At 49.2% G+C, this 23,728-nt stretch overlaps 1 protein-coding gene across 1 annotated transcript in view; it reads right to left on the bottom strand.

Annotated features, from left to right (window-relative positions):
* Positions 1-308: 308 nt before the first annotated feature.
* The window catches only part of LOC144137917 (uncharacterized), a 35,454-nt gene continuing 12,034 nt past the window's right edge, over positions 309-23,728 (bottom strand). The window contains exons 2-3 of the mRNA XM_077669936.1: positions 11,523-11,639; positions 309-4,222 (exon numbers count right to left, since the gene is read on the bottom strand). Of these exons, the coding sequence (XP_077526062.1) occupies positions 3,738-4,222; positions 11,523-11,639 (602 nt within the window). The 3' untranslated portion in view covers positions 309-3,737. The remainder of the gene's footprint in view (positions 4,223-11,522; positions 11,640-23,728) is intronic.

The following is a 23,728-nucleotide window of genomic DNA, read 5'->3' as shown; positions in this document are numbered from 1 at the left end:
TGCTGACAAGAGCGAACAAACCAACTCTGGGGCATCGAAGACAGAACATCCACTTCCGTCAGCGACAGTATTCATTTGGCTGTCAAGACCGGAACCACCTACTTCCGGGTGAGCGAAGAGAACAATTCGCTTGAATGTATAGATGCAGGATGTATGCAGACGCGGTGCAGACGACTCGGATGACCGGAAACTGCGGCCGGAAGTAGACAGCAACGTTGTTTGCAAACAGTAAAGATGGTAGCATCTACGAAGCCAAGGCAAGAAGTTTGAGCCCCGGAAGCAAGGGCCGATATACATTTCACAAAACATTCGCACACGCATTTTTTATTGTACTTTGGAGAAAACTCTACTCACTCATACGTGACAAAATATATATAACACACAAAACAGTATATAATATAATATATGCATACAAAACGCGCACGTTCATTACACTGCATAGACAACAGCTGCATAAACACTTCGATATAGTACCATCATGGGCACTGTTGTACAGGTTCTGAGTAATACCCGAGAAGGTCACGTGAGTACTCAAACCGTAAGTCAAAATGCCGTGCGAAAAAGCAGAACATGACCTCGACAACGACCCTACAGTATAGCCGAACTGGGAGGTCGTATGACGGAAGATGAGTTGTTCGTACCTGGCGGCGAGTCCCGGCCAATGCCTAAATGTACAGGTGATTACGGGTGACGAGAATTAAAGAAATGACTGTCCTACGATCCGAATGGCCTGTCTGATTGTTGTGGTAGCCACGATAAGAAGCGGGCTGTGTCGACACAGCTAAGTAAGTAGAGCAACTCAAAGGACATATTACGAAACTTTTGGGCTTCGTGCTTAAAACCTCGTTCCAAATGCAGCAAAAAATTGAAGCTCGATTTTACATAAACCTTTCCGCATAAGCTACACAGCTGTCGTCTTCCGCGCAAGATTGTTGTTTTTTACAAAACCAAACTTATGGCACTAGATCTAGCAAGTTCATATCCTGAAGCAGTAACCTTTGAGACCGCTGTGAATTTAACGATACCCAAAAAAACCACAATAAAATTCATTGAAAATTTCTAACCAACATTACGCATTCGGTTTCACCTGGTCTCATAACTTGGTAGATTTCGCTTCAGGCAAATGAAATCTGGGCGGAGGTCGTGTTCAGTTGTTATGTGGGATTATTTTGCCTTGTGATTGGATTTTAACTGTACCAACATTTACCCCCTACTACTCCAAAACTTAGATTCCGAAACTATTTCCGACTTTATTTGGTGTCCACACTTCATAGATGCAGAGCATTTTTCAGGTTTATGCAGTAACCACTGTGATGCAGCTCTTATTTTCACTCAGTAATGCAAACTCGGCATAAATCGCGGGTTCATTGACCCGTGGTTACAGGTCATAAGTATAGTGACGGATAAAATTGTACCAATGAAAGTGACGTTAAACTTTGGTCGAACAGCTTCGTAGCCAGTCTTTCGAGTGTCCTTTGGCAGGTTTGAACTAAATTTTAAATTACATCGCTTACTATGACCTTTTTTTTTGTAAATTGCAACGATGGAAAATGGAGGAGTGATGACAGATTAGCGGAAGTGATGTGATGTGCATATAACCTGTGACTAACTTGGATATTGTGACAAATAAGATGCCGAGGTGATGTATCATGCAAAGTCTAAACAGGAAAAAAAAAGCACCACAACGATTTGTTCGAATGATTGAGATGCTGGTAGAGCGGTGTTGAACGCTGACACGTGCTTGCGTGTCCTATTTGCGCGTGCGGCGAAATTTCCACGTACGAAATTCCCCACTCACCCGTTTGTGGACCACTGGGACTAGATAAATATGTCTACAAAGTTGTGCGCATAGCAAAGCTCGAGAAACCACGCATCTCATCGCCTTGGGACATTATCGCACAATTTATTTTGCTTGAACACACGCTCGAAGTTTGTTTCTACGTGAAAGGATGGCACATCAGATTAGGGATCAAAGGATTATGCAATTCAATAAATGGTGATATGTTGGTTGTGACACCATGTCTTAAAGCATGAGCATGGTCCAGTGGCGCAAATTTACGGTACTTCGTCCCAGGCAGTTTCAGTGAAGTAGTAACGACAAAAACTTTCGTGGGAACATTAACTATTTGCCAAAGTACTAATATGCCGAAATGCCATAAAGAAAGGGAGGTGTTCAATTCTCATTTGAGACACGGCCTTCGTCAAAGTGACAGGCTGATTACGAACGACAGCCTGAAGCAAGTTCGGTAACACCTAAAAACCATAAAAAAAACACTGCCTCAAACATCGTCCCTTCATAAGGACTCAAATGACAGCAAATAAAAAGTGAAATAAGATACTCTCATTCGCACCGGCATTTCAAGCAGCAAATGTTGCATATCGACTGTTTAACATGAGTATCTTGGCCTCTTGGCTAAGATCAAAGTACGAAGAGTATTCCTCATCTTGAGACAGAGACGTTCAGGAATTTAGCGAAATGAACGAGCATCGCGGTTTCTAACATTCTAAATCGCGCACAAAACAAACGTGCAAAAAGAATTCCTAAGAACTACAACCAACACATGATAAAAAATGTCACAAACGTGAAAGAGGGTATATAACGACCTCATAATGACAGAAACGTGCAAGGGGCTGCCTATAACTACGCCTACCTTTGCACGTCCATGAGCTACACTCATATGACTTCCCTGTGCAAATGGTACATGATATTATAAAGGAATAGAAAAAATATAAGAAATTATCCTTCAAGGATGACCACGGGATGACTCTATTATTATTACTCAACGTATGATAAAAAGGATGACATCTTCAAAGGTGAAAAACCACACGAGGAAAGAAGTTAGAGCAATCACACTGCTGCTGTGCAGGAGTTCAGCAACTGACCCTCCAAAGCAAGAAGGGCTGCAAGGAAGGTCTTATAACTCTACACTGAGGCACACATCGAAAGGCACGTTTAGCTTCCGCTTTCTCCAGCGTTATTTGCACCAGGAGCATTGCGTCGTCGGAGTCAGGGTCGAAGTGACCGATTAAACAAGTCAAGTGAAGTCAAGTCAATGTTCAAGTCAATGCTCCGTGCAGGGGTGCGGCAGTGTTCCTCGAATGAAGATATATTTTAACCGTAGCAACGACATCGTGCTGGCTAGACTGTAACTCGTATTCAGCCATACAAAATAATGTGTACATTTTTTTTCATTGAAATTTCTGTGTGCGGCTTCTTAAAAATTGCCTAAAATAGCCAATTTGCCTAAAGGTTCGTCGCAGCTGGCTTCTTGGAGACTGCGTACGCAAAAGCTTTACACCGTACCACATACACAGCGGATGAATGGATAGGTCAAGATGAAGACACTGTTGTAAAGCCTAATACTCTAGCTTGTTATTGCTCGCACAGATACTCAACATCGTACTTGTTCTAGACAGGAGCTCCATTGGACCATGCAACCACCGTGACCAGGCTTCCATCAACGAGTGCTGAAAGCCTCGCCGCATATTTGGTAACGACCTCCAGGAAACAAGGAACATGTAATGGTGATGCTATTACCTTCTCACGCTACTTGGGTACCGTGAAACCCTATTCAGGGAACTAACGCTCCAAATTAAAATGTCCCCGGCAAGAGACGCTGCGAGCAGCATAACATCTCAACCTGCAGATGCCACAGCAACAACACCAGGCAAACGGATGTCTTCCCTGTAGGAAGAAAGTCGCATCGGTCTTCAGCAGACGCCGCCTCCTTGCGTATCTACCGTCTGTTGTCTTCAACTGCCTCGTGACGCGGCCTCTCCGTCGTGGTGGTGCTAGTCGAGACTTCCGAAGACTCGGCGTTCGCTTCCTCTTCTGTGCGGTGCTGCCGGTGGTGGTGGCTTCGGCCGTGGTTCGACGCAGACGACACGACCGTCTGCTGGTCAGCGTCAGCCGCCTGGGCGGCCCTGGCAGCGGACGTGTCGTAGCGGTCACGGTCGCGGCGCTCCACGGCCACCATGTGGCAGCACTTGTGGAAGACGGTGCCGTGGTCGCCCACGACGCACGTCTCGAAGGTGCGCATCAAGCGGCGACCGTAGTCGGGGATCCGGTTGCGGCCGTAGAAACCCATCTTGCGGTTGTGCGCGCGGTTGCGGTTGCGCATCAGCAGTCGCGCGGCGTAGAACCTGGCGAAGCAGTGGTAGCCCTTGTCTCCCGCGATCTGGCCCAGCATGCAGCACGTGGTGTCCCGCTGGCTCTCCCAACCTGCGCGCACAAAGACAAAAAGAACATGAAGATTATAATGAAACACGTACGTCGTGCTTGAGGACGCTGCACTATGCTTTGCAAAAGACGTGATGAAACTGCCACCCTTACTGGTATGGTGACCGCTTTCCAGTGCGGCCACCATTTCTAGCATGGCGACCGCTTGTGCAATAAATGTTCGTAGGATAATAGTTCCTCCCCATTGCTCACCGGCAATATAATTATTTGCCCAACAATTTATCCTGCCATCTGCTTGCATCTGCCTGTTCAGGGTAATAGTTTAGTGGCAGAGCGTTCACTCCGCATGTTAGGGGCCTATTATGGTACCACCACACGGTGACATAGCACCAGTTTTAAGCGCTAATACAAAATCCACTCGTTATGCTTGTTTTTACCAACCGCGGAAAGAGGGTCGCACTAACAGCTATCGCTGTAAAATGTCATCTTAGCCGCAACATATCTCGCAGTGGAAATAGTCATTGTGACGTTCGGTATGCTGCACTGCAGCCCGAGTTTGAGCCAGGGAGTATGCTGGGTTTTGCCGCAGGCTGAATCACGACAGCTGTTCGTCACTCATATGCGAGTGAGCACCTTGCGCCGTTTTTACGTTTATTAACCAGTGGACACGCTTACGGCACGGCCCAGTGTGGCCCACTATCTCCACGTTCTCAAGTATTTCCTTCACGAGTTGCACGACTAACACATGCTCAAAGGACAGACAACCGATTTTTGTCAAGCATATTTTCTCTATTCCAAATGAAAAGGCATCACTTAAAACACTTCAACCCGAAACAGTTTTGCTGATAGCGCCCTAGAACTTTTGAAATCGGAATTTTTCGATCTACCGGACATACTTGTCCCGCCAAAGGTAATGCTGGCAATCATGACAGCGAGGCGCGCGGCAACATACTTTTAACCAGAGTTACTCTGCTTTTAACTGCACGTGAGATGAAAAAAAAAGGTATTTAAAAACTTGCTCCCCTTTAAAACAACAATACTGTGGAACGTTTCCTATTCTTTTTTTTTTTATTCGGAACGTTTCCTATTCCTGCATGCTGTTTTTGAATCACGCGTTCAAACCGACGGAGTTGTTTGAAGACGTAACGTAGTGCCACGTTTAGACGCCGCATGACGCCACCTTCCATACCTCTGAAACTTTAGTGCCAAATTGAAGTTATTTTCGCCTGTTTATTTAGAAATTCCTTGCGCTTACCCCACTACATATATATATATATATATATATATATATATATATATATATATATATATATATAGAACACTGGATTTCATATGAGCTAGAGGACCCGCACTCCACAAAAATCGGTTGTCTGTCTCCTTAAAGGAAGCATAGTCAACAGCTCCACAGCCAGCAACAAGTACCGAAGGCTCGGTATACGAGGCAAATACCGCTCTCTGTACCTGCAGACGCGGTAGCTGCATACTACACTTATCACATGCCTGTAACTTGTCAGCGAGCAGATGCCCAGCACTAGGAATTACCAAGCGAGATACTTCCCATTTTTTCGGTTGTACGCAACCACCCACTCACAGCCGAGTTGTCTTTCACATTGGGTATATAGACTCCTAGCAGGGAAGGCGGACGGTATGACTTTTACGTCGGGGCACTTGTCTCTCGCTCGTTGACGGGTGATACTTACTCCAATAGGGCTACGCGTTTATTTCGACCCTGAGGAGCTGTTGCGCGAGCGAACTCTCAAACTGTGCGCAGCCCGCCTGCCTGCATCGGCTACTATTTTTAGCCCCGTGGACTCCGCAACTGAACTCGCTGGGGAGCTCGATTAGTTTTTCTCACTCGCTTGCGGACCGCCCATGAGGCCAAGGACCAATTAGCGCTCCTACGCGACCCACCAGCTGCTGGCGCTCCTCGCACAACAATGAGCACACACACACCAGCACTAATATGTATAAACAAAAATAGGGCCCCACAGACTTTAAAAATAACAAAACAATCAAACAAACAATTACACAAAAACATTTAGTGCTGTTTCGGATGAGAAATCCTCCTTATATCCCACATCATTTGTGTGCTACAGGAGGCCACACTAACTCTCGCCAGTGCATCTCTGTCAGGTAGTAACACGAAGCATATCTGCCAGGTTTCCCGATTTGTCCGGGAGATTCCCGAATTTGGATGGCTCTGTACAATTTCACGGCCGAAACAAAAGTCTCCCGAAAATGCACCCGTGTCTGGTCAAACCTCTCTCCCAGTCTTGACACGTTGCGCCGGAGTTACCTGACAATCCAATCCAATCCAATCTTACAACAATTGACATTGTTATCAGCGAAGAGATTATAGAGCGCAGTCGGCAATGCGCACAGGATGAACCGGTCAGTACCACAGCAACGCTGAACGCGCGGAGACGTTGAGCGTAGGAGAAAAAAACCACAACCGGTTTCGAGCGTCAATGTCTGACAACCCTCAGCCACGTTCTTTTGGCGAAGTGTCGCAGGGGCGAAATTTGTGGCGCTCGACAGTATTCCCAGGACTCCCTGATAAGGGTGGCGTCAGCCACGTTGAAGAATTTGAAGTGACCAGTAGTTTAGCTTGTTAGTATAGACGAGATAGTTCGGTTCCTGCTTTGTTGTAGATAAAATAAAAAGGAACGTAAAATATTCCATTCTGATGCTAAATCCCCACCACTTTCCACCGTAGTCCTCCTAGACTAGTGACACGACGTTGCCTTTCTTGAGGAGAAGGGATAATGATCTCACTGCCCATAATTCCTTCCCGTGAAACGCTGCTCTTTCTTTCCCGGCGTTAGCGGGGAGAGGGATGACTCCGCGTGATCACATCGTGACCCCGCGAACTCCGTTAGGGAGGTACAGTCATGACGAGGCATCGTGACGTAACTACGCGCAGACAGTCTTCATCAAAGCCTGTAGGCACATTAGCACGATAACAATTCTTCCACACGCACGTATACGCCCCGATGTGACGTCATCACCATCACTGAAATTCCTCCGCCTCCAAAAAAGGATCACCCTCCTTTCCATTACGAGGGACAGCGGAGCTATCTTCTTTCTTTGCGTCCCGCACCAGGTTTGGCACAGCGTGCACTGGTGGTGCAACGCTGGAGAAACAGAAGAGCTGGGGGTCGACCTAGCTTACGCATGCCTATTGTGCCACCAAGAAAAAGCCACCCTCTACCACAGCAGATGGAAATTCCAAAGCACAACGACTGTCCGAAAATCCAAAAACCCTAATAAGAAGCAATGGGAGGCACTGCTGGCCAGCGACTGGTATGAAGGACCAGATCGGTCTGATTCAGCGGGCACGCAAAGCAGCTGAGGCCGTTGGAGCCCTGAACCAAGGGTACCACCACTACTGACCCCGTCGGGAACTGTCGCACGTGGCACAAGAACCCGGTGGAGTGCATCCCAACCACTAAAAAATAAAAATAAGCGTTTTCTTTCCTCCTCCTTCCCACACTGACAACGGATCCCACGAGAGGGAGTAATCGGACATCAGCACTGCAAAGCCGCTTTGGGAGGCACTGTAAAGCACGGACCATTGAAGCATGTTTTATTCAGTAGCAATCGTCGTCGTCTTCCGACGGCACAGCGGCGTAAAGCACATCCTCTTGTAGCGCGTCCTCGCCCCGGTAGACCTCCACTACTTCGTCAGCTGGTCCGGCGACCGTCTCCAGTGTGGACTGTGAAGCAATGGCTTGACAGATTCGTTGTAATCATCTTCGGCGCGGCGGACCCGTGGGCGTCCGTCGCTACGCGATGACGACGACGAAGGAGGGAGCTACTCACGTTGCGCAAGCACACGCGCAAGCCTGGACGACGCCACTAGAAGAGGAACAACAACAACAACGACGCCGGGCGCTCCTCACGAAGGGCACGCTCCCGTGCGCTCGGTATTTTTCGTTTTGCTCCAGCCACTGCGCGAAGGTCATGCCGGGTTCTTTTGTTGTTTTTTTTTTTTTTGCGAACGCCAACGGACCAAGCTCAAGTTAAACAGCTCTGCTGTTAAAAACAAAACACAAGGACTCATGGAAGGAATCATTAATGCTATACTGATTAGTCGTGCAAGACGCCGCCACCGACAGCTCATCCCTGGAACAGAGAAGAGATCGAGGTGGGTTGACGAACCCGACTTGACGCAAACAAGCCTTGATGCCCCGTCACGCACGCGTGCATGCAGCGGCGCGAGTTACAAGACGCTGTCTCCAACCGGCGACGTGCGAACGGCGTCTGGTGTAGTGTAGGTTAACGTAAACATGTTTTTCTCTGTGTTTCTGAAGCCTTTTGCAGTTGCGGCCGCCGCTCGATTAGAATGCGATGCGCTATGGACGGAACGAACGGAAGGAAAAGGCACACCGTGCAGCACGCAGTCTGTCTCTTATTTCTGTTCGTCCCGTCCTTAGAGCACTGCATTAATGTCAGACAAACTAGCCCGTAAAATTGCTTTGGTGAACTCGCGCCGCTAGATATGGCGGTGACGAGAAGGCACGGCGGAAATAAATGCGAGGAGGACAAGTGGTCCGTTGCGTGCACAGCAACGCCGCGAGGGTACGCGGGTCAAACACGCCCCGTCACCAGCAACAACACACCGTCTTCCGAGCCCTTCTGACCAATCAGGATCCGTGCCAACGAAGGTAAGAAATGCGTGTCAGTGACCGGAGGTGGAAAGGTGGCCGAACTGCGGGATAGTCGCTGGCTTCGTCTCAGCATGTCCCCAAAATTTACTCTTCAAGACCGGTCGTATGCACCCTCCTCGGGCAGTGCAAAAAAACATTGGCGCAGCTTGCACTACTGGCGCAAGGCTGGAGAGAGAGCCAGCAGCGCTGGCGACCCCCCTCCCTTCGTCGGACAACTGGATGTTGCACCTCACACGGCTTTCCGAATCTGCATGCCGCTGAAAGTTCTCCATGACTGGCATGCCCGGATCGCTTTGTCCGCAGGCTTTCGCACCTCTCCCAAAGTAGACCACGCCAGCACGCGCTAGTACCCGCGGCACTTGGCTTCGCGAACTCGACGTCTGTGCTCCACACTTCAGGCGCGAACGCACGTGAACTGGCGAGGAGAACAGCACGCGAGAGATCACGCCACGAACGCTGGGCAGGCTGTTCTCGAAGGTCGAGCCGACCGTCTCCGGGCGCTTGTCACGAGGCGCGCACTCACGTGCGCTCGGTGTTTTTATTGATACTTGTTTCGCGAGCTCCTCACGTGGCTTACTGAGTCTGGACAACACCGGGAGCTCCTCACGAGGCGCACGCTCCCGTGCGCTTGACTGGGCTGAGTTTTGTGGTAACGCTCGACGGCGGAACTAAAAGCTTAAACAGGTCTTCCGTTAAAAGAACCACATTTGTCACGTTTTTAAATGCAGAGCATTTCAGTAACTCACGATGTCACCCGCGTTGACGTCCGTATTCCGCACCGTCGTTGTCCCTACTATATAAAAGGAAAATACTATCCGGCGCCCGGTTTCGATCCCTCGACCCTGCGGGCGGAGCGCAATGTACATGGTGCTCTAACCACTGCGCCACAAAGCCGACACAGAATGGGACGCTATGAACGCGCCTTATATCGTTGACTCATTCAAATTACTGCTGACGAGCGCTCTCTCGTCAGCAGTTGCCACAAGTGCAACAACATTAACGTAACGCAAACTACTTAACGTCGTGTGCCCCCGGAAATGCTCTGCATTTGATCGTGCCCCTCGCGAGGGGGATGTTTCACTGCGTCTTCCTACTGGCCAGTACACTCGTCGCCATCTGTCGGATGTTGTGCGAACCCTTTGCGGCTGATGGCGCGCGATTTGAAACGACATTTTTTTATATAAACACGCGTCTAGAAACCGGAATGAAGACTTTACGCGCTAATTGGGCTTCTGCGGGTACTAACCGTCTCTCGGCGACAAGACGGCCAGGGCGAAAATGCGCGATGGAAACAGGGGCCACAGCGGAGACGGGTCTCAGCGCGACTCCGTCGACAACCGAGTGAACTGCACGGGGTCAGCGCCGACGTCCGCGCCACAAGCCAGAGAAGTCCCCCCCGCATCCGTTCCATCAGCGACGCCACCGGGACGTCACCGGTGAGTGCAGGAAGGCTGCAAAGCCGCTCCAGAGACGGATGGGTGGCCGGAGAGCCGAGTCGTCGTCACGGATGGCTCATTTCCGGTCGCATCGCTCTTTTCGCGTCGCCCGCTGCGGGTCCTTCGGACGGGTGACGCGAGGCCCCCTCCTCGGCTGTCAACGACGCGGCCCCGGTTCGTTATCGGTCCTCCGCTGGTGTGGCAGCCGCCTTCCCGCGTTGCGACAACGCCCACCCCCGAAAATACACTTCGAGCGGCACGAGTTGGCCTTTCACGGTGAGACTTGTCTGACTCGGTCTGCAAGGAGACAGGGACACGCAACCGCGAAAATTCCAGATGGCTTCGAAACGGAACTTGAAGGCGTGAAATAATAAGAAAAGCAGAATGAGAAATAGCGTCGTTACACCTTGCGAATTCGAGATTGGGGCGAGTAGGGTGCCTCGAACGCCCGTCTCTGGAACTGGAATCGAGGCACCTATGGGGACGAGAGCGGGTCGCTGCCTCCTGGTGATTCTTGAATGTTCGTGGTGCAGGGGCCGGTGTGCTCAGGGAGGAGATGTGGAAGGGAGAGAGCGGGAGGGCACTACTTTCCATTTCCAAAGTTAACCGCTTCTGGTATACCGATACCCCTCCTCGTAAATCGCTCCACTATCAGGTAGATTACCTAAATGGACCGATGTGGTGCATCCGTTTACAGAATTGTGGAATGGTGTTAATCGACCAGATTTTCCATAAATCTGGTAGATTAACACCTGTCTATCACTTCGAGTTGATCAATTCGCTCTCGCGCTGAAACGACTAGCCTCCCGGTTAGCTCAGTTGGTAGAGCGACTGCTCCGGTTAAGCGGTGGGCCCGGGTTCAAATCCCGGACCAGGCCGAATTTTTCTTCAACTGCAAAGTTTCTGAGAAAGCTGAGCCGCACGGCTGCGCTGAGGTGGATGTTGAAACTTTCCTTCGAAATTGTGGAATGGAAATGCTGAAGCTCATTACGATAATTTCGCCCGCGTTATATTACCGTCGCTATTGTTATTGTTATTTTTTATTGTCTTCACATTGTTGCGGAAGAGTCAACGAGAAGTGCCTCCCGTGTGTCCGGCTGTGCCCTTCGGCTCTTCGAACCGTATACCGAATCACCGACTGTTTCGAAGACCCTCGACTCCAGCGCTGGTGACATGGTTCCCAAAGGAGGGATGCTAATGCATCGAAAAGAAACTGCTGCCTCACGGAGTACTTACTCGTGGTTGTGGACGGAGTCGCCGTGACTCTGACATCTGCGCCGCCGTCGGCGTCCGCTCGATTCGCTTCGTCCGTGATGACGGCCTGCGCCTCAGAGTCCATGTGCCTCAGGTAGTCTGAGAAAGCGGGAAGAAAAATACACGCTAGAATGAGGCTCGTGGCTGGACCACCTCATTGGGCAAATTCGGACTCAGTGGTTTAACGAAGAGGGGCCGTTTTGTTACACAACGGCAACCTGCTGTGTGCCATATACCCGAGCAGAACTTCGCCCGTACCGTGACGGTCGTACGTCGCCGACAACCACATAATCACCATCATAATGATAAGCTTTATTAGCGTTTGAAAATGACTCAGCCATGTTGTATGGAATCCTCCAACGTTATCGTCATCACCATAATCATGGTAAGGAGCTTGGAGGAACCACCCTTATCTTCTAAAGAAGAAGATGCTGCCGTGTTCTGCACCACCGCTCAAGCCAGATGAAACTCGAAGGTAGGAGATGCTTGGTTGAGGACAGGCCAGATGAACAATCTGTTACGATAGTACAATGGGGGATACTGCGACTGAGGTGTGAAAGCATACGTGCGTATGTGCAGGACCCTCTGGTTCAAAGCTGCACGAGAGCCCAGGTTGGGATACCGTTAGGGTAATCCTTCGGCAACAACTCAGGTTCGTATTGTTACGTCAGCAGGCCACTATCACGCACTTTTCAGAGAGGGAGGGAGACTGAGAGAGAAAGAAACATTTATACGAGCCGCTTAAGTGGGAGTGGCCAGTCCCGGAATCCACGAGGGCATTCGCTCTGGACGCCAGTACATGCTGGACGTCCAGATGGCCGCTGGTCACCAGGTTCTCCCACAGTTCAGGGGTGGAAAGAGGAGGTCCGAGAGAAGGAGGTTTTGGATTGTGCTCACACTGTATATTATAATGTGAGGTAGAGATCGTCGGAGCCCAATCACTCCCTCGTCGTCTCTCTGGCTATACCGCCTCGTGCCAACGCATCTTCTTCCTTGATGTTGCTGAATACTAAAGCCTCCCCGTGGAAATATATAAGACAGCTTCAAAAGTGTATTTTAACACCGCATCTGTGTGTACCAAACCCACTCCTGCATACCATGGCACTTTTCTTGGCATTTGCCGCCAGTAAGGCATTCAGTGTTTGCGCACTGCCAACTAGACCGTATCAACAGCTAGAGGGGCGCGCTCTCAGAACTCTCACGATACAGAGCGCCCTTCACGCAATCGGCGCGTGGCGGGTTTCGATGAAGGCTAAGTTTAGCCCGTCTTGTTGACACGGACACGGCAGACAGTTCGAGCTGATAACCAGCTACGATAGGTTGGCACTGTCCAAGTTCAAAACACCCGACCGGCCGCTTTATGCGGCTTGCATGCTACACATATAGCTCAAGCGATCACCGTTGTGACCGATGGTTTCGTCAACAGTGCTTAGCGGTAAGTGACATCACACGTAGTTGAGACAATGCACCGAATTTTCGCGATTTTAATTGGATTGGATTGGAAAAACTTCATTGGGGCCTAAGCAGCCCCCGATTCTAGGCACCCTCCCATACTTTCGGGGAAAAACGCTGGACAAAAGTTCGCAAGAGAATCTAAGCCCCCCTTATCTAAACAACAATCACCAGGGAAATTTCATACGCGTGGAAGCGGACCCGAGTTGATGTTCCGGCCAAGACATTTATGAAGCTTTCAATTACAAACCACTTCAACGGAACAGACGATGACCTGCTGGGGCATGCTGAGAGCGGCGGCGCAAGTAGCACAACGGATTCCAATGGTAGTTAAGGTGGTGGGCTCATTGTCTGTACCTATTTTTCTTTGGAATTGCTGCTGAATCAAGCATTATTCATTGCGCCCGTTTCGTCGAGATATAGCTACAAAAAAAAAAAAATCCCGCCATCCCCACGAAGTGAATGATGATGAGAGGGGCGAAGCTAAAATGCTTATCGGTAAAACCGTGAAACATTCACCCACACATCATATAAAGACTCGACACGTCAAGCTCTCCACTGCTCCGTTGACAAGCCCGTCGACGGCGTCGATGTTTGTGGTGATTATGTAGGGCTTGTTTGGGACGAAGAGAATCTCCATGGGCAAGTTGGCGAATTCGGTGTGTGGCATTTTAGCCACATTGGCTGTCGCCTTCTGCAGACCGTCTTGTGTCGCGTACCCTCGGTACGTGTCTTGAGCTCGCAGGCGACGAACGACAACCTCTTCTTAATTCTTCCTCTCCTCCTTGTTGGGTAGCAACGAACGCGTTGAACGTTTTGTCCTCTTCGGCCAATCTTTGGTTGGTGAATCCCTAGGGGGATCCTGCCACAATCATCATCGTCGTGCCGTGTACAGCAGCAACGAGGGACGGGATGCATTGCCCGAGCAAGAGGAGCTTCGCTCCTAAAAGTGACGGATGGGGGCGGTAATTGAAGTTTTTAGAATCTAAGCACGCCCCTCACTTTGGGCATCGCGATCGTGGAACAAAGAGGGTGCTTAGACTCGAGTAAATACGGTAAGTTGGGTTTCTGCATAAGCCAGCAAATGAATGACAGAACATGAAACAAAATAACGGCGAGGGCAGTTGGCTTCACAGCTTAATCGAAACGTTCAGGCTTGCGTAAAGTGCGCAGGATTCCGCAGAAAATGAAATTGGACGGGCGATAACTGAACATGAAAGTCTCGAACAGGGCTAAAGGGAAAGGAAGGGCGCACTTCCCGGTGGAAGTTTCGGCAAGGCGAAGACAAGCCCCGTTGGGGCGTTGACATCAGGATTGCTTATGGACACTGAAGGGCGTTGTAAACACTAATTACTTCACCGGATTGAAGTATAGAACGTGCAGGCCGCCTACCGAATTTCTTAAAGCTGATTTACCCACATTTTCCGATTTCAAAAAATGGCGTTTAGAAGAGCCGCCTCCGTTTCGCGCCATTCTCCCCGCCCATTTGCTGACCTCGGCTATGACTGCGCACTGGCCACAGCGCATGACTAAAATTAAGGGAGACTCACCTGTTAACATTTCAATGGGACTTGCTATGTCACGGCAAACGGGCTTAAAAACCATCGTGCACCAATGCGAATAGTTTTGTAGATCCACGAAAACGCTCGAAACAGTTTAGTTTGCTCATTTTCGAAATTTGTCACTTCGGTAAAGAAATAAAAAAATAACACTCTCGCTTGCTAAGCTAACGCCATCTAGTGAAAACTTGATAAACCAAAATGTGTTTCTTGTTTATATTTTATTTCAGTAAAGATGAGCAATATTTCTAAAAAGCAAACTACGCCGTTAGGAGCACTTTGATGAATTTATATGAAACTTTTTTTATTGGCGCACGATCCTTTTTAAGCCCGTGAGTCAGGAATTTGTAAATCGCACAGGAATGTGACAAGGTGAGACTAGCTAGCACGTAGCACTTGTCGAAACTGTGCGTGCACATTAACGCTATGGCGTGAACTTAAACAGTGGGTCGATGTTAACCCTACAACGGGTGAAAATTTATATATTTATAGTTGAGACCGAATGAAACGCCATTTCAAAGTAGTGTGACGTCATCACGGCATGTTGTTCGACGGCCAAGAATAGCGCATTATGTCTTCTCGTCTGCCACTTATTATGGACGAGCTAAACTTTTTGAATACCGAAAAACAGACAAATAATGGATTGCGTGTCTTACAACGCACAACTCAGCCGCAAATAAAACTTTGGCGAATTCCCTTCGCCGTCTGTTAACGCTAAAGCTAATTTTTTGAACTCTTCAGCCGTTAGGTGCAAACTGAGCACCAATCCCACAGCTATTGTCTGTGCAAACCGCAGCCCGCTTGCACTTCGTCAAAATCACATCTCTCGCGCTGAACAGGACGCGAGGAGCTGTCGGAGAAGGCGGATGTTTCAGAAACGGACTGCAGACCACGAGACCAGGCACCAGTTGCTTTCAGCGGCACAACTCCCGCAGCAATAAAGTTTGAGTGCTCCGATAGGACCCATGGGAAAGCTCTTCGCATTCACACGATGGTGGTATGAACTGGTCAGTTGACTCCGTACTCCGAAGCTACGAAAACAAGACCAACCAGTTCCCACTGCATGCTTATCTGTTGGGATGAGAGTTGCATCTATATTGAGGCCGTTCACAACTACTAATAAAACCCCGAAGTCGTTCTGTCTCTTTAAGAGTAAATACGCATGTGAACTGTGCTTGATCGAAAGGGGTGTGGAGCTGTACTTTCGTTCAGTACTCAAAATCGATGGGCAAGAACCTGGATAGCGACAAAGTGAAGAGACACGGCGCACTTTTCTTAGAAAATCGATAAGCGGGTATTTTTAGTAAGATCTACCAAGAGAGCTGCCAGATCTTGTGGAGTTCAGAGGCCCACTGCACAGGCAGTTGTCATTAGGAGAGGAACAAAAACAACTTGCTCTCGGAAGAAAGGACGACGTTTGTCAGCAACCACCTGAAAACATCTGTGGGACTAGGCGGCGGCAATCAGGTCATCTAGCTCTGCGCAATTCGTGACTTCAAGCGTCCGCGACCCGCGCCATACATGAGCCGCCCGAAAGCGGAATCTAAAGAGTCTGACCCACCATAAAGTTTCATACCGATATATGCTAGAGGGAAATCTGGCGCTGCAGTTGCGGTATGGTAAATTAGAACACTAGTTCACTGTAGTTGCGGACCGTCGTGGACGCCGCCACTCGACTACTTGTCTTAGCTATAGCCACATGACTTCTTTATTGTCTCGAAGCCAAAATCAATAAAAAAGGTCAACATCTTTTTCGTGTTCATCTTGCATGAAGCTTCTCAATAATCCTTGACAAAAAATTACTCACACCTCCCCTCGCGGGAACCCCTGTGTAGATGCGACGCATAGGGGGTTCCGTTGTTGTTTCCGTTAGGTTGATTCTCCCATCGCGTGAAACGTGTCGTGTGCCCCCTGCCGCGGCTATGACGCAACGTGGCGCGGCTATGACGCAACACAATCCACTTTAATCTAATCCAATCCAAATCCAATCCAAGCCAAGCCAATCCAATCGAATCCAATCCAATGCCCCTCGCGAGAGAGTGTTCGCTATCGGAGAGGAGAGGGGGTGAGCGGCGGAGAGCGCAGCTCGTGCGGCGAGGAGAATGGGGGAGGGGTGTGGACGGACGACAACAACGCCGTATGAAGGTACAAGGCGAGTGAATGAGATGCAGTCGCATCTAATAAATCTTTCTGGAACTTTAATTTTATAATAACAAAAGAAATTCGATTAATCTTCTACAACAATACTGTGGATTTTTTTGCAGCCGGAGGCAATTTTTCAGCCTGTTCATGAGCCAGGCCAAAACAAGTACATGCCGGCTCTGCCTGCTCGGTACATGACGGAACGCTCGCTAATGCGCAGCTCCCCTAGACAGCGGCGCCAGATTTCCCTTTAGCATGTATTAGTATGAAACCCTATGCGACCCACCGCAAGATAACGGCACACAGAAATCAGGCTTCGCAACGAGCTTGAGCAGGCAACGCGCTAGGGGGTGAAAACAACAATTCGACTCTCCCGCTTTCACCGTAATACTCAATACCTAAGCATTTCTTTTCTATCACGCCGGGTGGAGCCAGTGCCGTTGAATGTGGCGGCTCACTGCACAGCGATAAGAGCGGGTGGGAGCGCGTGGAGGGTATAAGATTACCGGGTGAAAGATGACAACCCTTCGTGCGATAAATTAGAACGGAAGATGCGAAGGCACTCGAAACGTTCGCATTTCAGCCCCACATACCACTTGAAAGCGACCTACACGTGAAAGAGCACTTCAGCAGGGCTTGGACGATGAGCTTCCAAATGGAAGACTCAATTTTCCCGCTTCAACTCCAAGACAAGGGGACTAGACCAGTATGCAGGCTCTTGACATTATAAAATTGGCTTTTCAACAATGCTTCAGGGCATTGCAGTAAAGCCTACTTTACACGCATTGTTGGAATTTTGAACAGTAAGGCACTGAGTGCTCCTGCGAAGTCTTCTTTACGAGATCGGGGTGTATACGAGTGAAGCCGCGATCAATTTAAAACAGAAAACAAAGGAAAAGGCGCTCTCTGGGTTTTTAAAAAGGAGTCGAGGAGAGGCGAAAGGTCATTCCTTGCGCTGGCACGAGTGGCACCAAAGAACATAAAAGCAAAACTAACTTGCGCTAACAAGTGCGCTCGACTGGTTCTACACCGCATTCGTGAAAGCTATGCAGCTCACTGCGGAACGTTCAGTGTATGAACGATAGCGCTTCCGTTCCGCCTATGCGAACTTTTTTCACCCCGGCGCTGCTGAGCACGAGGTCGCGGGTTCGATTCCCGGCCGCGGCGGCCGCTTTTCTGATGGAGGCGAAAAGCAAAAACGCCCGTGTGTACGAGATTTCGGCGCACGTTAAAGATCCCCAGGTGGTCAAAATTAATCCGGAGCCCTCCACTACGGCGCGCCTCATCGCCTGCGTTGCGTCGGCGCGTTAAACCCTACAATCATCATTTTCACCCCGTCCCGTAGTTGTCTTAGTTTCCAAAGCAGAGACGTCGATCCGCTACGACTACGAGCATGAATCGCCAGCAATCCCAACATCACACACTTTTCACACTCCCTCCAATCAACGTGCTCATACATATGGGTCACGCAAAAAAGAGAAAAAAATGAAGGAAGCTCACACACTAACGCGTAAGACTTGAAAGTAGGGAAGCTGTACGCAACCTTAACGACCACCACGAAGGTTTAAGTCCACGACTGCAGCCGATTTGCTTCTTCTTCGCTGCCGCAACGACCTTTACTCCATCATTGTTGCTATAACTGTGAGCTTCTTTCATTTTTTTTTTCGGAAATGATAATCATTGGACGTACACCACCTTGGACGGGCGGAAGCTATGACGTGTCTTTCTCTTTCCGACCAAGTGTTGCCACGATTACGGCGAACGCCGGAGTTCTTTTTGGCCAATCTAGGCCAATCTTGCTAAGTGGGCATGCTTGGCTTGACAAACGTGCGCCGGGGACGCTGGGCGGTCGTCGCGACGCACGCACACATGCGAGGCCCGCTCTCACGTGCGCGAGCTCGGCAATTTTTTGCCATTTTTAACTGTTGACACGAAAAATTACGATTTGCTAAACAGCTTCGCTGTTAAAAAACGTCAAACTATTTTTGCTTCGTTTTGTAACACTTTCAATCGTGAATCTCCACGAGCTCGCCACATTTAATTCCCACATCGGTGTTGAGGGTGCCCTTTAGGTATGCTTGAGCTTTTCTGCGTTCTTCATTTTTTACCGAATTGTTCAGAGCTTCGAGGCTGTGTCTGAGCAGTTTTGCTCTCCCGTCCCCCTTTGTTGCGCAGCGAAGAAGAAGTATAGTGGATGCTTTCCTCGCGGTTACATTTTATACCACTGAAGGCAAAGATATTTATTAGAACTATTGACATAATAAAACTCACTGAAGTGAAAATAACGCGATGTAAAAAGCGGTGTACGTAAACAGATTTTCGGATCGGATGGCTAGAAATTTATGTATTTGTTTCGCTGAGAGAGTATTATTCAAATATACACTATTTAGGGTGAGATGGTTGGAAACAGATGCAAACGGCCTGGCCAGGAACGAAGCGGTTACATCTCGTAATACAGAAATCTGTAGTCGTAAAATGGATATACAGCACTCGGTAAACAGTAAGCATCACAGCGGAGGATCCGAGAGAAGATATTAAAACATATCGATTTCGATTAGCATCGCCAATTCGCAAATGTTTATCCTCCGCCTCACGATCGCCAATAAAGACGGCGTTTATTTTCCCCCCGGTTCGTCGCAGCTCGCGGTTTTCTGCGCGGACAAGGCAAATAAAGACTCAGCTATTTGCATCCTGGCATGAAAAACAGACCTATCAAGTTTCAATCGGCCCTTAACCGAGAATTCAAGCGAAGGCCATTTCCTTGTGCGACGACAGGATGTCCGCTTCTCCATGCACTTGGGCGCAAGATAGAACGCGTGCCAGTCACCGCTGCCGATGCATACGAGGAACCAAGGGCGGAAATTTCGGGCACGGAATCAAGGTCCGCTTTCCTTTCGCGGGCAATGGCAGCGCGCGAAGTTTTTTAAAAAAAAGTTCAGGGTCGCTCAAGGTCAGTTCCGCTTTTGGTCGCACTTTTCCTCAGTTTACTCTCTATGAGGAACAAAGTTTGATCTCTATGAGGAGTAAACTTTACTTACTCCCTGAGAATACTCTTTCCGAGTTTACTTTCAGTTTACTCTCTACAAGGAAGCAATGTTAGGGGCCGCTCAAGGTCAGTTCTGTTTTTGTCGCTCTTTTCCTCAGTTTACTCTCTATGAGAAACAAAGTTTACTCTCTGTGAGGAGTAAACATTACTTACTCTTTATGTTACACTATCTTTACTTACTGTCTAGGGGGAGTAAACCTTACGTCCTCTCAGAGTACTCTCTACGAGTTTACTTTCAGTTTACTCTCTATGAGGAACAAATGTTAGGGGTCGCTCAAGGTCAGTTTCGATTTTGGTCGCACTCTCTCTTTCTATCAGGAACAGATGGCACAAGTAATGGCGTCGCCTGAGGAGAGCGGTCACACGGCAACACAGCAGCGCAGATTATCCGAGAGCAATTATCGGACACTTCAAACGCCGAACAACCGTAGCGCATCCGAGAACTGTGACGGCTGAGTAGACAGTGGTATAGACTCGCACGATGACCAACCCACTTGAGCAGCGGTATTGTGATTCCTCTTCACAACAGGGACTGTGCCATGTCACCATGGGTCTTTATTAACGTCACGAGATGATAAAAACGGACCGTGTGCTTGCGTGTTTATGAATACATCTGTCATCACAATCAGTATTTCTTCCAATTGCTGCGAAAATGAAACTGCCGCAGTTTTTGTTGTATCTAGAATGCCGTCCGACGGTACTATAATCGCTCCATTATAGCGACGTCCACCGGCATTCCGATGAAAAAATTCCGCGTCTGGCAGTACTTCGCCCTCCATTAACGTAACGTAACGTAACGTAACGTAACGTAAACTAACCTAAAATACCCTAACGAAGATAAAAAAATCATCATTTAAACACCCAAAAATAACGTAAATCGTGAAAGTAAAATGAAAACTGTAAAGTGAAATGTACAAAAAATATCAAGCCTCATAGGAAGCCTTAGCTGCAGAGGACGTCAGGTAAAAATCCCGGGCCATCTTCACTAACGTGAAACCTTAGGAGGGGCGAAGCATGCAGTGTGTAAGCGTATTCTTGGCGCCTTGTCGTTTTTGCCAACGGAGATGAAACCGTTGAGGGGTACAGATATACAGCTTTGCTGTAAAAGTCTCTTGTTTTTGGAGCACGAAGCGCTCCAGCGCGAGGCGCAAACGAGTATCCCGGTGTTTCTTTAGGACGCGTTACGTTCTAGCGCCAGGCGTAAACGAGTTTCCCGGTGTTTTCTTACCGTGACTACATGAAGCCGCCATTACGACGACAGGAGACGCCAACAGCCCCAGCCCCTAAGGGGCTTCGCCCCTAAAAGAAAGGAGCCAAGAGCCGGACACCAACCACCGCCCTTAGTAACAGGACGCTGAGACAGAACCTCTACGCCACTACGGCAGGCGCTCTGGCCTCTCTCAACCCTGTAATAAAAATCAGAATGTCGTCAGTCGTCACTCTAGGCAGTGTTTTTTTCTTTTTTGAAGCGGGAAGATTAGCCCAGTATTTGTTCGACAGTTGCCATTCCCTCCAAAAAGAAGCAAGTAAACCCCCCCCCCCCTTCATTTCCTCGCCCACTCCTTCCCGTTGTCTGTTTGTCTTTTTTTTTTTTCGTTGCACCGTCGAACACATTTCAAGTGCACAGCGACATACGCTACCTTTACGCACGCCATTTTCGTGACGTCACCTGGAAAAGGAAGCTGATTAATTTGAACGGCGACGACAGCGACGATCACGAACCTCGCCAGGCAACGAGAAAGGAAATTGACACGAGGATCGGCCGGGTGAGAAACAGGAAATGCATCTCCGAGGCGACCACGCAGCGTATACGTTCACCCGCCATGCCGGTTTTTAATTCGACGTTTATGTACGAGTCGCTTTGTGCGTTCCATTTTTGGGCATCCGCGTTGCATAGGGGAAGGCGCGGCTCATAATTGATCTGGCCCTTCGAATATGATTCGGGTGTTCTTGGCGGGCTCTCTTGTGTACCCGTATGGACAAAGACGCCTCGAAAAACCCCTCCCGGCTTTCCCGACCTCCACGACGGAAATGGACTCCTACTTAATTTTCTTCCAGGGTTCTACGCTACTCTACCCCACACGCTGCCCCATTCGCGCCTAGCACACGGGAAAGGCCCGTGACTCCGCATGGCTGGAAATATTCGTTTGAATTTCGCGTTTCAAGTCTTACCGCTGTAATCCGCGCATAGAAACAGCAAGGAATACTGTCCTCACAAATGCTTATAAACGTTGAAAAAGTAAATGTCTGTCCACTTATAAGTCATTTTTTGGACGCAAAGAACTGCGCAATGACACGGTGACTTTTAATATTTCCCGGTACGCATTACGACGTCGAGCGTATACAACGTTGAAAAAGTAAATGTCTGTCCACTTATAAGTCATTTTTTGGACGCAAAGAACTGCGCAATGACACGGTGACTTTTAATATTTCCCGGTACGCATTACGACGTCGAGCGTATACGTATCGCGGCGATACAGCGCGAGTGATAGTGAGTCCGTCGACCTAGAGCGTTTCAAGTGCTCCTCACTCAAGCAAGCCGAGATAAGGAGGCAAATCACGCCTCCACGCTTGCAACGCAGTGTGCGTACGCTTTCCGGCACCCCACGACGGGTACAGTTCAGCGGTATCTCGGGAGCGCTAAGTGGACGTGCGGCACTGAAGCGGGGAACCGCATTCCCGCGAAGAGTTGCGTAGGGGCTGGAGGTAAAACACGCCATCAGGGACGAACAACTCCCAAGTTGTAGTAGAGGGCATATATACCTTCTCTGTGCCCAGTAGGTTCTCATAAGTGAGTTCTATAGCATATATATAGCTCACTTACGCTCTCATATGGAGCCGGAAAAAATATTGGTTTCCCACCGTGTCTGCGTCAAAATTCAAGATGCATGCGCAGTCACACGGTCCTACTCCTTCGGGCGCGTTTCGAACGGAGATGCTATGAATGCGTGAATATCGTCTGCCTTTCCTCACGTAGTTTGTTTGCCGTCGCTGCAGTACCTTAAGTACTGCATATATTAAGTACTATATTAAGTACAGAAAATTACGGAAACGGCTCGTGCCATGTTCGAAATATTCCCAGTAACGCACTACTTGCGCCGCGCGGAGTAACATCATGGCTGCGGTGATGAGGCACAACGGCAACTTCCGCTGCAGTTCTGAAGTTGTATAACCGAGTATAGTATATAACACATAAGACATACAACGGAGATGCGTTAGCAACGAGGGTGCGGGACTGCGGATTGAGCACTTCCTCAGGCGTACGCAGAAAGCTCCGAGAATGCGCATTTCATACCCGAAGTATCACCCACTATCGTTTCAAGACTAAAGCTTGCATTCCGCGCTGGCTGCCACTGCGCTACACACCTGTGATTTTCTGCTTGGAGACCTCCAGGCACACCTAACGGGTCGCTTCTTTCTACACGCTTTTCGCGAAGCGACAATGTACCGTAACGTCTCAAAAACATTGCTACAAATAGGGGGAAATCACTAAATATTTGTTTTTTTTCCTTGAAAGTCTCCGCAGCTTACTCCTCCCGGGGAAAACTCGACTCGCTTAGCCCAATGCGCCTCGTTATCGGGTTCACTTACAGACCCTGCCCGACTCTCACAGGCAGTAAACACGCAGGTCGACGACTTGGACGCAAATTGAAAATAACGAGCTGGTCACGCACGAGTTGCCTTGCTACAAAAGCAAAAGCCCCATCTCCCTCCCAACAAGTACTCGGAAACGATTACTAGCCCGCACACTGCACGCTCCGGCCGCGTTGTCACTCTCGCAATCACCCATGCTTCGACTTCGACACACGAGTTCCTTTTCCACCTGCAAGCCAGCCGCGAGGGTTCGGTCGGCTTCTCGCGAGGCGAAGCGATAACGACATCGGTAACGAGACGTAATGCCTATCGCCCGAGGAGGCGCTAATCGCACCTCGCGGAGACCTCTCCAGCGCGGTACCAGGCTCCCGGCGGAGCCGTTACCGCTCTCTTTT

The sequence above is a fragment of the Haemaphysalis longicornis genome, unplaced genomic scaffold (genome assembly GCF_048455015.1).
Source record: "Haemaphysalis longicornis isolate Haplotype H1 unplaced genomic scaffold, Haemaphysalis longicornis Haplotype H1 scaffold_5, whole genome shotgun sequence".
Lineage (NCBI taxonomy): Eukaryota > Metazoa > Arthropoda > Arachnida > Ixodida > Ixodidae > Haemaphysalis > Haemaphysalis longicornis.
Note: the sequence above shows the minus strand (reverse complement) of the source record. Positions and strands in the feature narration are given on the sequence as shown.